Raw genomic sequence first — 15,590 nt, 5'->3', positions numbered from 1 at the left:
CATTAAATTAAAAAGATTTTGCATAAACAAAAGCAATGCAGCCAAGATTAGGAGAAAAAAGAAAACTGGGGAAATTATTACAATTAAGTTTTTTTGATAAAGACTTCATTTCTCAAATATATAGAAAACTGAGTCAAGTTTATACAAATACAAGTCATTCTCCAATTGATAAATGATCAAAGGAAATTTTAAGATGAAATAAACAGGAAATTTTCAGATGAAAAAATTAAAGTTATCTATAGTCATATGAAAAAATGCTCTAACTCACTATTTATTAGAGAAATCCAAATGAAAACAACTCTAAGGTTCACATCAGATTAGCAAATATGATAGAAAGGGAAAATAACAAATGTTAGAGGGGATGTGAGAAAATTGGGACATTAATGCATTGTCGGTGGAGTTGTGAACTGATACAACCATTCTGGAGAACAATTTGGAATTATGATGAAAAGGATATAAAATTGTATATATTGACCCTGTAATAGCACTACAAGATCTATATCCCAAAGAGATAAAAAAATTTAAGCAAAAAAAAGAAAAAGAATCTATATGTACAAAAATATTTATAGTAGCTCTTCCTGTAGTGGCAAAGAATGGAAAATTGAGAGGATTCCTACCAATTGGGAAATGACTAAATAAGTTATTGTTATGATTATGATGGAATACTACTGTGCCTTAACAAATGATGAGAATGTTTTCAGAAAAACCTGAGAAGACATAATGAACCAATGCAAAGTGAAGTAAGCAGAATCAGGAGAGCACTATACAGAGTAACTTTTACAGTATGATGATCAGCTGTGAATGTGTTAGCTATTCCCAGCAGTACAATGATCTAAGACAATTCTGAAGCACTCATGATGAAAATAATGCTAACCACCTGCAGAGGAAGAATTGAAGGAGTCTGAATACAAACTGAAGCATACTTTCTTTTAAGCATTTTTTTGTCTATGACTTCTTTCATGACATGACTAATAGGGAAATGTGTTTTACATAACTGCACATGTATAACCTATATAAAATTGTTTGCCTTCTCAAGGAGGGGAGAGAATGAGGGAGAGAATTTGGAACTCGAAATTTTAAAAATGTATATATTTGATTGGAAAAATTTCAAGAGAAAAAAGTAAAACAAAAATGTCTTAGGGAATTCCATTGGAAGCCTTCTTATAAACTGACATTGAATCATTAATGGATACTCTGGGTGTAGCCATTCATTCAGCTTGCAATCCATCTCATTTTCTTCTAGTTTACATTTCTCCAACTTCTCCCATGAGGATAACATGAAAAATGTTATCAAATATTTTCCTAAAATTTAGATAAATCATATCAACAGCACTTCCATTACTTAATATTTTAGTAACTCTATCAAAAAAGGACATAAGGTTATTCTCATATGGTCTGTTTTTAATGAAGCCATTTTGGTTCTTTGTAATTACCACTAATTTCCTAGATATTCACTTGATTCCTTTTAATAATTCCTTCTGGGAATTTTCTAGTTACTAAAGCCAAGCCTATAATTTTTTGATTCCATTGTATTCCCTCTTTTGAAAATCAGGAATACATTATTCTTCCAGTCCTGCAGTACTTCTCCCATTCTCCATGGTCTTTCAAAGGCCCCAAGTCATCATATTTGCCAGTTCTTTCGCCATTCTTGGCTTTGAATCAAAGACAGTTAAATGTTCTCACAGTATTACTTTATTTATCTTGGGGTTCTACACCCTTTTAGCCAATACTACTCTATCCCTTAAAGTCTAAAGATAATGCTCCTTGGAAAAGAAAACAATAGTAAAATAAGAGTAGAAAAGCTCAATTTTTTCTCCACCTTCCATCCAACAAATTGTCCCTAATATACTTACAAAAGAAGCGAAACCAAAAACGGAATCAGTTTTGTTGTCTTAAATTTTCCTTACTAGCTTGGTTCAACTTTTTCAAATGATACATTATTGTTTAACCCAGGATTCCAGAACAATGCCTTAATTTTTAAAATTTTATTTTGAAGTATATTAGACTTTTAGCATGCATAAAGCAATTCAAATGACATGCAGCCAAAGTGATTTTGTATTGACTCAGAAAACACTCAATATTAAATTGTTGGCAAAATTTAAACCATGTATGGCACAGTAAAAAACTCAACAAAACATAGGAGATGTAGTGTGATTTAATAAAAAGAACACAGAACTGGGATGATTTGATTTTAGACCTGGCTTTTTTTTTTTTTTTTTTTTTACTTACTTGCTTTGAAGCCTTGGGAAAATCATAATCTAGGTGTTATTTAACTTGAACATAAGGAGTCGTGAATTAAATAATCTATAGGGTCTCTTTCAGCTTTAAAATTATGTGATTCTGTGAATGGCTTTCCATAAGACAGATAAAATGAGGAAAGCAGAAAGGTATAGCAGAAGCTCAAATGTCTAAATCAGATGACCTAACAGGTCATTTCTCACCTCTAAAATGGCGGCCAGGAGGTCTGAAAAAGAATACTGGACTAAATAATTGCTAAGATTTCTTCCAGTTCTACAAGTATGATTCTAAGATTTTGGAAAAAGGATTAAATTTATAGAGTACAATATTATGCTATGCTTTTTACATATAATAAGTATATTATATATGGGAAATATGTATATAATAAATAATTGGGTGAAACTTAACCATCTTAGATTATGCCATTAGTTTGTACGTCATCATATATCAGTTACATAAAGTTACTCAACTGTAAAATGAATTGGTTAAGGAACTACTTTTGGCAAACATTTGGTGATTACTTTGTGTAAGAAATAAGTGATAAGCTTTTGGTTTCAAAGAAAAATTCATCAAAATGAATAATTATGGTAAAGAATAGAAAAGAAATTCTGTTGCATGGATAAGTGAGATTATAGAAAGGAAAATCTGCACTACAAAGAAAACTTACTATTGTAAAAATATAAACTTAGTATAGTCTCATTTTGGAAATTAAGTTTTTTTAATTAGAAATTGCAAAAACATTTATGTCAAAAGCCAAAGAAAAACTTCCATAATAGTCCCAAAGATTAACCACAAAGTATAATATCCATTATACCATCTACAGAAAGTAGTGTATAATAATTCTAAAGTGAAAGTCAAACCCATGCTTCTAAAAACATTTATTTCTGTCATACTAAGATGTTTTTAATTCTAATTCACAGAATTCTAGTCCATTTTTATTCTGCTTTCTAATGAACACTCATTTGTATTAATATGCCTAGATGCACTGATTATAATGTATTTGCCAATATTATTCTGAGTTAAAGATATCTGAAAATCTGATAAAGCATGAAACTTAGGCAAATTAATGAGAACATTAAAATATTAGTCTAAGATGGTCTTTGAGACCTTCATTAGTAACTAACATTGAAAATTTATAAATTAGGGACTCCAAAAATTCTTCAATGATGAGGTTGTATACCATTCTGTTGGAGAGGAAACAACTGACACGAAGATAGCATGACTAGAAGCTACCACAGCTATCAGCTATAGAGATAATTATAATAGTTACTATTTGACAATTGATTGGGTCAGAAACCCTCAAGATTCATGTATATATTCTTTTTGTTATTAACCCCCATATTTAAAATGCAGTTTATTCACCAACAAACTAAATGTGACTCACTTTTCAGGAATATGAATACCCATTCTCAACATTTCATTCTGAAATTTATCATTATTATTACATAATGGGCACTTGAAGAAAAATTTTCCAGCACTGAGTGCCTGAACCTAAAATGAAAAATAGGGGAAAAAAAATGAACTCTAGCCATTTATTTAGGTTGTAAGCCACATCTCTAAAAGAACAAATATAATTTTTCACTTTAAATAATGAGGAAATATGTACTTCTTGTCAGTTAAAACACAATTAAGCTTAATTATTAAATTAAATTATTTATATATAATAATATAATAATAAAACATATTTTTTTAATGTACCTGTCATGAAGAACAATAATACACTGCTATTGCTAAACTAGTAGAATTTATGAAATGGAATTTTTGCAATAGGAATTATCAAACCCTGGATGTAATTAATTTTTTCAAAAACATTCTTGAATACGGTGAATTCTGTTCTTAATAGGTAATCCTAGCACAGTGACATCTATGAACTATTCTGAGACATCTTACATGTATTTATTTTACTGGAATATATTGTATTTTCAACTTTTTTCAAAGAAACATAATTTTATATTAATAAAATAATATTAATATAAACTATAACTTTCCATTGAATCAACAGTTGATTATAAAAGTTCAAAGCATAAGGAGTTTGAATGACTCTTCTGTGCTGGTAAAGGTGGGGAGCCAACATTCTATTCTTTGTATTCCCTTCAAAGTCTAGCAAAAAGCCTTGCAAACAAGAGGCATTTAGTTCAATTCTACAAATGTTGTCTAAATGCCTATAACAAACAAAGCACTGTGCTAATCTCTGGGGATACAAAGGTGATAAACAATTATCATTTCTAACAAAAAGCTTATATAAAAATTGGTGAGAGTAAATCATATATAAAAATATAAGCATATATATACATGTACATCTGTATGAAGAAACTATTATGTAAGGTAAAATATGATTAGGACAAAAAAGGGAGTAAAAATTAAAGAAATAAGGGAAGGTTTAGGATTAGGTCTTCATTTAGGGTCTGGGAATTGCATTTAAAATTTTGAAAAGACTGTCCCACTTCCCCACAAAATCTTTTCAGGAAATGATGTTTTTATGTATCACCTGAATTCTACTCCACCGCCTCAATATGACATAAAGCACATATAAAAATATATGTATATATGTACATATACAAATACATGTACATATACACATACAAAGAAACACAATATAAGGAAAATATAATTAGGGCAGATGAGAGAGTCAAAACAAAACAACAAAAAAAGGGAATTTCAAAGAAGTTACAAAGCTTCAAGGTGGATTCATTTTTCAAATAAAGCAACTGGAAGTCCATCAATTGTGATATAAAGGGGACCAGAGCATATACCAGTAGAGGGTATATTCATAAAAACATTATAGATCTTCAAAATATTAAACAAAGCTATTAAATAAGGATCAGAATGAAAAGACCAATCCTGCCACAAATAAAAGTCAAATTTGTCAGTAAAAAAAATTTTTTAAAATAAATCATAAAAAGAGTGAACATGTTATCTTACCTGTAAACAATCTCTGTGAAACCAAGCATTTTTACAACAAGGGCTTCCCAAAATGCTATAAGTTGGAAAATGTTCAATATATTCTAAGCAAATAGTGCATTGTGAGGAAACTGTACAATGACCAGATGGTGTAGTTTGAACAGGCCGATGATCCCAACAGAATGACCTTTAAAGAAAAAATGTGTCCATTTTGATTTATAAGAATGTATTATGAAATGCAAAACACTATTGGACTGAAGAATTATACTTTACATAAATAGGTCAAATAAGTCATTCAAATCTTTCTCTTGATTAACCAACGATAAATACACTGGAGCTTGCTTTAGAGCTGGAAGGAACATTTAGTGATTACGTGATCCTTATAATTAAGAAAACTGAGCCTCAAAATAGTTAAATTACACAGCTGGTCAGTAGCAAGTTTGGAATTAGAATTCAGATCACCTGAGTGCTAGGCCAATATTTTTTCCCCCATGCCATTAATGTTAAGGCTTTATTACAATTTTGCCTCTGGCACAGCATCCAAAGAGATTTGCCTTATTCAGAATTCTGAGCTATAATATACTGTTATTTTTCAGGTTCTAGTGGATTAGTAAGAACTTGAATTTACATGCCTTTTTATATTGAACATATGCTCAAAAGGAACTTAAAACTTTAAGGCAAAATATTTACATGCATAAAAATTAGATTCCAAGCCTCCTCTTCCCTGCAACAGTAATAATGACATAAAAACTCTCTAACTAATCATTTAATAAGTTTATTTTAATGGATATTAAATAAAAAATACTACATACACTAAATAACTACTCTAGTGCAATTTCATGGGATAGTGGTAAACCTGAATTCTCAGCTATCACATGAAATAGCACTAGAGTACTCCTATCTGTTATCTGAAGACCAATATAGCTAAATTCAGAAGTACTTTGTACAACTGACTTCAAGATGGAATATTTTTGGTCACAATAATTCCTGAAGACCATCATGACATGTTGTCGGAAGAAATGTATAACAGGAAATTACAGGTTCTTAAAGTATAAGACATCTATTTTCTGAAATATCAGTTTAATTAAAAATGAAAAAAACATTTTCACATTATTGCCAAAAGGATAAAATTCAAAAACAAAACTCAAATCAATTTAGCTCAATTCACTAAGCATGGATTAAGTAGTACTTACTATGTACAAAATATTATGCTAAACTGAGTATAAAAAGATAAAAATTTAAGTCATTCTTCTACAGAAGATTACATTTTACTAGGGATAGATGTGAACAGATAAGTAAATAGATAATAATTTGAGAAAGTTGATAACATTGATAACTAGAGAGATCAAGAAAAACATCCTATGGGAAGTAATTCTTAATCTGAGAAAAACTAAAAATAAGGATAAGAAATGAAGATAGTAATAGAAATTATTCCATGTGTGCCCTCCAGAGGTAGGTCTATGAAAAGGCAAAACAGAGTGCTGAATTTCATACTTGCTGAATAACAGTGAATGAAGAAAAGTAAGTCTGGAAAGGGAGGATCTAAAAGGGTAGAAACTGATTATGAAGGTCTTTATATGTCAAAATAGTTTGCATTTTATCTTACACAAAATGTGGTGCCACTTGAGCAGGGCAGTGACATGATTAGTCATGTATTTTTAGGAAGATTCTTTTGGTTGCTTTGTGGAAGATGGATTGGACAGGGAAGACACAGAGCAGAAACCAATTAGGAGACTATTACAAAATCTAGCAATAGATGATAAGGACTTGACAGGGCACTAAAAAGGAAAGAAGAGGTTGGAGAGGTAGAATTGGCAAAACTTAGCAAATGATTATATATATATAAAACATATATATTATATATATATATAAAAGATGAAGACAAAAAAATCAAGGATGAGCTTGAGCTTTTCAAACTTCTGAGTTTAACAAACAAAGTTGAGAGTAAAACACACTCTAATTATCTCATAGTACAAGAATTCATTTTTCAGAATGTCATGTCTAGTTTATAATTTACTCAGTAAGACTATTTAGCTCTTTGAGAAAAAGTACTAACATGATTAAAATTAATATAACAATATAAAATCTAAACTATAATGAATTTTCACATTTCTCTAAGCAAATGAAAAGGAGTAATTCAAAATATTATCTCCTAATGATGTTATTATGTGCCTTAAGCTTTAACTAGGAGGTGGTTAAAGCCTTCTTCCTTAGGCCAAAAAAAAATGGAGAATACTCTTTTAAAATAATATATTTGGAACATAGAAAGCACTTAGCTTTTTTCCACTGGATCCAGTCATAGTTTCAGAAGGGATAACAAAAAAGGCTAAGTATGTAAGTTGGAGGCAAAAGTAGAGGTGAGGGGAAGATTGACACAGTATCAATTTGACACTGACACAAGTTCCTAAAGCAAAAATTAAACTACTGAGGGCAGTGATTCTACTGTATATTGCCTTAATATTGCTCTATCAGGGAATTTAAAAGTTCACTAAGTTCAAATGTCTTAATTATATTTAATGGTAAAGTAAAATAAAAACTTACCCAAAGTTCTCAGTAAATTGGAAAATACACTCTTTTTGAACTCCACAAGGGAAATGATAGCTTCGTTTACATTTGCTGGATACACATCCAATTGAAGCACCATTTTTCTTGCAAATACAACATTTCTAAATGAAAAGAACAGAAAAGCATGGATTATCTGAGATGAAACTAATTACTAAAAATTATATTTAAAAATATATATTAAAATTATGTATACTAAAGAATTATATTAAGATAACAAGTTAAAATTTTAATGAAAAGAATAAAAAAGTTGTTCGTTCCAAATAGCATTTTTGATAGGTGAGAGCTTAAAAAGTTTCCTAATCAAACTATCACTCTATTCTGATTTATCCTTAGAGGTGGTCTAGAATTAAAAGTCTATACTCTGCTAGTTTAATCAATAGAGATATGGACTAGACTTGCAATTTCATTAGTTTAGGAAACTCCTCTAGCACCTTCTTTGCAACTTAATTATGAGAGCTGTTTAGAGCAATGAGAATTTAAGTGACTGAAGTATGTGTCAAAGGCAAGATTTGAAGTCAGTTCTTTCTTTGAGTTTAACTCTCTAGCCACAACACCATGATCTTTTGGAGATAAGAGGAAATAAATTATGAAGGTATATTTTATGATGGGAAATAATAAATAAAGCTCAAAAAATACAAAAAAACCTAACAGAATGCTAAATGAAAAGTAGCTGTTCTGAACTAAGAACTAATCCAGATCCAGGGCTTGCCATTTCCCCAGACTAAATGGGATAAAAATCTACACCAACAGAAAAAAAAAAAACCTAGAGATTTCACATTTTAATCCACTGTACATAATTGTATAGGATTCATCTGGAAAGGATGCAGTCTATCATGATTTGCTGAATCAAATCTCCAATGGTGGTTAATTTATAACCATGATAGCACACCTAAGGCACATGTGCCAAAGATGGCACTCAGAACCCTCTCTGAGGGTACTCCTGCAGTCACCTGCCAGAGTTCATTACTGGAAAGCCAGAGAGACTTGAGGCAGTTGTTCCCCTCCCCGTCTCCATGCACCTAAGGACATTCCTCACTTCGTCTGTCCCCCTGCCCAGCAGTCCAATAGGAACTCTTCCTCCTTCCCCTGTCTCGGGTAGATGGGGAGCCAGGGGATGGTGGGGCATGGCACTTGGTCTCTGGGGGACAGTGTAGGGGCAGGGCCTGGCACTCTATCTCTAAAAGGTTCACCATCACTAGTTTAGGATGTTCCCAGGCATAAGGAGGGTTGCTGAAATACTGACATTTAACTTTGTCCAGAATCACTTTCTCACTATTTTATTTATAAAGATTATAAATTAGAATGGAGTAATATTTTTTCCTATTTCATGGTAGTCAGCATGAAAACATCAATTTAATATCTTAAAAAATTTCAGACCTAAAAAATAGGAGACCTATGATCTCTTTCACCCAGTGTGCACTTGCTTCTCCACTGCCTCCAGGTGTGGCACCACCTCCTCTCTCTTAAGGGTTTAAACTTGCCAATTCAAAGTTCGCCACATGAATAATGACATTGCTGCACTTGTTGTTGACAATGGCTCCGGAATGTGTAAAGTTGGCTTTGCAGGAGACGATGCCCCTTGGGCCATCTTCCCTTCCATTGTTGGGTGCCCCTGGCATCAGGGTGTGATGGCGAGTATGAGCCAGAAAAGACAGCTATGTGGGGGATGAGGCCCAAAGCAAGAGAGGTATTCTGACCCTAAAGTAACCTGATGAACATGGTATTGTCACCAACTGGGATGACATGGAGAAGATCTGGCATCATACGTTCTATAATAAGCTCCATGTGGCCCCTGAAGAGCACCCTGTACTGCTCACAGTAGCCCCCCTGAATCCCAAAGTCAACAGAGAAAAGATGACACAGATCATGTTTGAGACCTTCAACACCGCAGCTTTGTACATTGCCATCGAGGCTGTGCCGTACCTGTATGTCTCTGGTCATACCACTGGTATCGTGATGGACTCCAGTGATGGTGTGACCCACACTGTGCCCATCTAAGAAGGTTACGCCCTTGCCTATGCCATTCTCCATCTGGATCTGGCTGGCCGTGATATGATGTATTACCTCATGAAGATCCTGACCAAGAGAGGGTAAGGTTTCACCATGACAGGTGAGAAGGAAACCGTGCGTGACCATCAAGGAGAAGCTGTGTTACGTAGCCCTCAACTTCGAGCAGGAAATAGCCACTGCTACATCTAACTCTTCTCTGGAAAAGAGCTACAAGCTTCCTGACGGTCAGGTTATCACCATTGCCAATGAGATGATCCAGTGCCCAGAGGCTCTCTTCCAGCCATCTTTCTTAGACATAGAGTCCTGTGGAATCGATGAAACTAGCTTCAACTCAATCATGAAGTGTGATGTTGACATCTGTAAGGATTTGTATGCCAATACTGTATTGTGTGGTGGTACTACCATGTACCCAGGCATTGCTGACAGGATGCTGAAGGAGATTAAACATCCCTAGCCCCCAGCACAGTAAAAATCAAGATCATTGCCCCATCTGAGCACAAATACTCTGTCTGGATCGGAGCTCCATTCTGGCCTCCCTCTTTACCTTCTAACAAATGTGGATCAGTAATGTTAAATTCAAATTAACAACTCCAGGTTCTTAGTTTCCATAGAGTTTAATAATAATCACTTGAAATAGTGAAAGCAGATATATAAAGATTAAAGTCTAATCTAATCTAACTCTGATAACAAGTTTCTCCACATGGCTGTCTTTCTCAGCCATGGTCCTCCACCACTGCCATCCAAAGGAATAGAGCAAGTATACGCTCAAACCCCTCTTTTATCCTCTCTTTTGACCCGGACCCTTAACCTTTAGTTCTGGGTCATATTCCTAGGACTCTTCACATTTGACCGCTGTTCACATGTCAGATGAAGGCACACAAATGGGATAAGTCGGATGGGAAGGAAGGGGTTCCCTTTACACAATTCCCCTGTGATTTTATTGGGAGACAAGCATGTTGAAATCTCTCCAGTTGAGGGTTTTGGGAGATTAACATGCCTAGTCTCCCCATTGAATCATTTTACATAACCAGTTTTTTTACATTTTACATATCTCTAAAGATAAGAGGTGTATAAAATATTGCATTTTACAAGGGGGAAATTACAACAATATGGGGATAAGAGGGAAATAAAAGAGAAGAAAAAGAAAAAAATAAAGATTGATAGATGCATTGGCAAAATTCCAATTAGGGGGTATTCCTTTTTGGCATAAGGTTTACAATCAGAATAAACATCTTTGACCCCCTTCAATTCAGTTCATTATGTCCCAAAGTTCACTCCGGATCTTTTGATGCAGTGTGTGGTTTCCACAGGCATCATTATTGCACTTTCTCCAAGAGATCTGCTTTCTTGATTTAGGGTGTTGGCAAATATCTTTTCCTAAAATTTCTCCAAAAGATTTAAAACCTTGGATTTTGGAATAATTATACAATTCCCCTTGAGGAAGGTGTGGACCAACACCAGAATCACCCCAGGATACATGGCTAAGTTCTGGGGTATATGAATTAACTGTCAAAAGAAAACCAAGGCGGGGGCAGCTGGGTAGCTCAGTGGAGTGAGAGTCAGGCCTAGAAACAGGAGGTCCTAGGTTCAAACCCGGCCTCAGCCATTTCCCAGCTGTGTGACCCTGGGCAAGTCACTTGACCCCCATTGCCCACCCTTACCACTCTTCCACCTATGAGACAATACACAGAAGTTAAGGGTTAGAAAAAAAAAAAGCACAGAAAGAAAAAGAAAAAGAAAACCAAAACCTCCTAAAAAAAAAAACAAAACAAAACAAATATGAGTAAAAATTAAAATCTGGATAAAAAATATCAAAATCTTACATGTATAAAATTATGAGTAAAAAAAGAAAAAACCCTTAACAGATCCTTGAATCACCAGCAAGGCCCAATTAAAGTAATTTAAATCCTATAAGCCTGCAGGACATTGCAGCAATATAGCACTTACCCATCTGCAGCCAGGACTACAGAAAATTGCCATACTATAAAAGAGAAAGGACTAGATTTTGAGGTAAAAGGGAAATATGATTCCCTGGTCTGATTTTACCTTCAATCTCAGGGATAGGAGAGCCAAAATAAAAACCAAACTAAGGTACTTGTAGGAAATATGGCACGTGGAAGTCTTCTGTCTGATGTTGTCAAACAGCCGCTTCCTTGAACCTCAAAACAAGTGCTCTGTCTTGTTGACCTTATGCTTCTTAGCAAAGTGCATTGACTATTTTGTGATCCCTTCTTCTGAAATCAGACAAATTATTAGTAAAAGTCCCATAATATTTAACAATTAATGGCAGGTTTCCATAGTCTAAAGCTTTGGGGTATGCATTGGTATTAGGGCTAATAGATACTGAAAACTTATCCTTCAAAATCAAAAAACATTAATACTGATTCCATGTACTTCAGGTAGAAAAAATAAGAAAAAAAGAAAAAATCAAATATCCTATTGCAAATAAAAAGAAAAATAATAATAAAAAAAATTTTTTTAAATTAGGAATTCTGTGTCAGGCAAGCGATGCACAACACAAAGGTTTCTCACTCAAAAGTGAAATCTATTTCCATTTTAACTTGGCCATGATCCACAGTGTGAGTGTACATAATTTTTTTACCAGGTAACAGCCTTTTAAAAACAGTAGTACAACTAATGAAGATTCTAAGAAGTACTAAAATCCCCAAAATAATAAGAGCCCATTTGATGACAACTGCAAACAAACCTACTCCCTGCAGCCATGAGAGGTTCCACCAGCTATCATTAGGATTCACATGAGTTTCTATAGCCATTTGCTGTGTCATTTAAAAGCCTTTGAAACTCATGGATATTTGCCACTGATTTTGCAAAACTATTTTTGCTAAAGAGTCAATCTCTTCCTGTAGATAAGAGATGGCCTTAGTAGTTTGGGAGATGGTTTGAGCTGTATCTTGAGACAATATTTCAAACTCAGCTGAGATATTTCTAATAGAGTAAAAACCTCTATATTGCTGATGACCTTTTGGGTCTAGAATGCCACCAATAACCTAGCCCATTCTGGTGGAAGGGTAGAGTAAGCTGAACCATCCAGGGGTCATCAAACCCCATGTGAAATCCTCCCTCTTCTGGGATGAGAGATGTGGAGGTAGGGAATATAATTCTGCTGTTGTACTTCACTCTGTCTCCCATGTACTTACTACTGCTGAATGGACCCTTACCTCTTGTTACACACAAGTCAAAGGTAGGCGAATGATCAGTCAGAGGTAATAGTCCTCCTAGATATCTGAAAATCACTTCTGAAGACACGTTAAAATCAATGGAGATTTTAAGCTAATTAAATTCTTCAAAGGTCACTGATGTAAGTTGTAACCAGTTTGATAAAGTCCACCCATCATCATCTATGTGACAATTAACAAAGACAAAAGGAACAAAAGGCTGTTTAGGCAACATGTGACCTCCTTGTGTTGCAAGTGGTGGCAAAGTCTCATTACTGTGGACTGGAATTGTTGCCCAGGACAAATAGGGCTCCAATGAATTTGGTGATAAACCCAGCATCCATAAGAATCTATGGCTTTGCCACAGAAAAGAGTTTGTCCAACTTGTCTATGGACTTTTATAATATTATTATATCTAGTCCAGTCACAGGAGGAGGGTACAAATTAAAACAATGTAACAGAATGTCTAGCTAATAGCAATAGCCGGAACACAGTAACTGAAAGTGACATAGTATAATAGAATATTAGAGATTACATTAATATGTGAACTTAAAAACAAAATTAAATCTTAAAACAAGCAATCAGCAAATATAATATACGTGACAGGATACAGTCAGATAGTGTCAATAGAAGGTATCTGTTTAACATGTGAGCAATGGATTCAAGAGTCCTCTTTTCAAATTCTGATAGCACAGGCAGGCTGAGTCCCTCCAGATTCGTAGAGTTCTCACAATTTGACCCTTAAGTCCTATATATAAGAAGCAATAGAAGTGTCCCCTCCCCACCCCAAGTAATGATGTGTATGCAGGAGAAAAAGGTTTAGCCTGTGTAGATGTGGAATCTAAGAAAATCCCAAGTTTTAGGGTTAGTTTGTAATCTGGAGACCCCAAATTCTGTGGGAGTTCACCCCAAGGGAAGTTTCAGACTTAGCTAAGTCTCAGACTGAACCCTAAGATAAATGATGATCCCAATTAGGTGGGACTAAGCAAATGCTAAGTACTCTTTTTGTCTTAAGGGGTCTCTCTCACTGTATCAGAGATCCTTCCCAAGAAGGCCAACCCTTGGGCAGGGACCATCCTTTTAGTGTCCATTGGAAGTAGTCCATTGCCTTACACCCTAGCCTCTGGCTATGGTTCCTTTCCCAAGCCTAACAGTATAGTTTGAACATTCCCATTTCCTTCTAACTATGGTAATGTCAATCAGTCATATTTCCCTGTCCCTCAGTTTCCCAAACAGTATAGAAGGCCCCCAATTTCTTTTTATTCTTTGCAGCTGTCTATAGTGTGGTTGGCATTCCCAGGGGTTGGTGGTCAGGATAGCCAGAGTCTCAGGGCTCTCTGTAGGTTTGTGGCCTGCAACCCTGTGTGGAAGCCTGAGAGAAAATTATGCTGAACCTCTCTCCTTAATTAAAGATGTGGGGTTTTTTTACTATTTAATAGTTCTGTTTAATACCTGTATGGGAGGATGTCCAGAAAGCATCTCAAATGGTAAAATGTGTAGATCTCCCCTGGGCCTGCTACCAAGATAAAACAGAGCTAAGGGGGCAACCTCAAGCCATTTCAAGTGAGGCTCAGTGTACAATTTTCCAATCATGTTTTTAAGGTCTCTATTCATTCTCTCTACTTGGCCTGAGCTCTGTGGGGGTGATAGAGTGCATGGAATTGGGGAGTGATCCCAAAACAAAAATAAATCTGAGATAAAACAGAATCAGTAAAACAGGTTTCCCGGACTGAATTAATTTGTGCTGGTGAGCCAAAGTGAGGGATAGCCAGAGGGCGCTCACCAAAAGTCTTTCCACAAAAAGCATGTTGATTGCATGCCTGGCAGGTAGGACAGACTACACACACTTTAGAGGCTATGGTGGTTATACCAGGGGCTATCCAGACCTTTTTAACAGTCTATGATACCCTGAGTGCCAAAGTGGCCATTTTTGTGAACGGATAAGCCTATTAATTTCTAGGGAGTAGGGGTTTTCCTTCAGATGATACCCATGCCCCATTGATCTGTTTTACTTTAAACTTTTCCATTTTCCACTTCCTTTTCATTATAAGAGAGATAAATTTGAGTTCTTACTAGTTGTCAAAGTTCAAATCAATTCTGGTCCTTCTAAAGCAACAACCTTTGCTGTAGTATTTGCCTGGTGTTTCCCTCTAGAAACAGGGTCAGTACCACCCTATGGGCAGAGCAATGAACTACAGCTAGAGCTTTAGGAAGCACTTCATTAATGATCTCTGCGTTTGCAATACACTTTCCAACAGAGGTTTCCATTAGCAGGGCAGGTGTGGAGATTATGAGCGGTAAATGCTTTCAAACTTATTTATGACTACAATGGGATCATCTTCAAAGGAAGGCATTTTTTCTTTAAATCTCCCAATATCCTGTGAAGAGAATGGTATGTTTACAAAGTTCCCTTGTGTATTAAAAGTGGGAACATCCCTAAGAGGGAATAGGCCTTTATTTGAATCGTCAGTGGTTATTGCTGCTTGTACTGCAGCTGCTTGGCTTGTTGTCTAGGTTGTAGTAGAATGGGTGAGGTAAGGGGGAGGACTGAAGGGACAAGGAGAGATATGGGTTGGAAAAGGGAGGGGGGGCTGGGGCAGAGGAGGAAGAGGCAGGGAGAAGGGAGATTGAGCAGGGGCTGAGGTGGGGAGGAGGCAATTGGGAAGAGTAAGGGTGGAGAGGAGTCGGGGCAGAGGCTGG

At 35.2% G+C, this 15,590-nt stretch overlaps 1 protein-coding gene and 1 pseudogene across 1 annotated transcript in view; one reads left to right on the top strand and one right to left on the bottom strand.

Moving 5' to 3' along the window:
• The window catches only part of G2E3 (G2/M-phase specific E3 ubiquitin protein ligase), a 55,601-nt gene that overhangs the window by 36,541 nt on the left and 3,470 nt on the right, over positions 1-15,590 (bottom strand). Inside the window, exons 2-4 of the mRNA XM_044662152.1 lie at positions 7,681-7,805; positions 5,161-5,326; positions 3,623-3,729 (exon numbers count right to left, since the gene is read on the bottom strand). Of these exons, the coding sequence (XP_044518087.1) occupies positions 3,623-3,729; positions 5,161-5,326; positions 7,681-7,805 (398 nt within the window). The remainder of the gene's footprint in view (positions 1-3,622; positions 3,730-5,160; positions 5,327-7,680; positions 7,806-15,590) is intronic.
• The window catches only part of LOC123235918, a 9,117-nt pseudogene continuing 2,730 nt past the window's right edge, over positions 9,204-15,590 (top strand).

The sequence above is a fragment of the Gracilinanus agilis genome, chromosome 2, assembly GCF_016433145.1.
Source record: "Gracilinanus agilis isolate LMUSP501 chromosome 2, AgileGrace, whole genome shotgun sequence".
Taxonomy (NCBI): Eukaryota; Metazoa; Chordata; class Mammalia; order Didelphimorphia; family Didelphidae; genus Gracilinanus; species Gracilinanus agilis.
The sequence above is the reverse complement of the archived record's forward strand: the minus strand, read 5'-3'. Positions and strand labels throughout refer to the sequence as shown.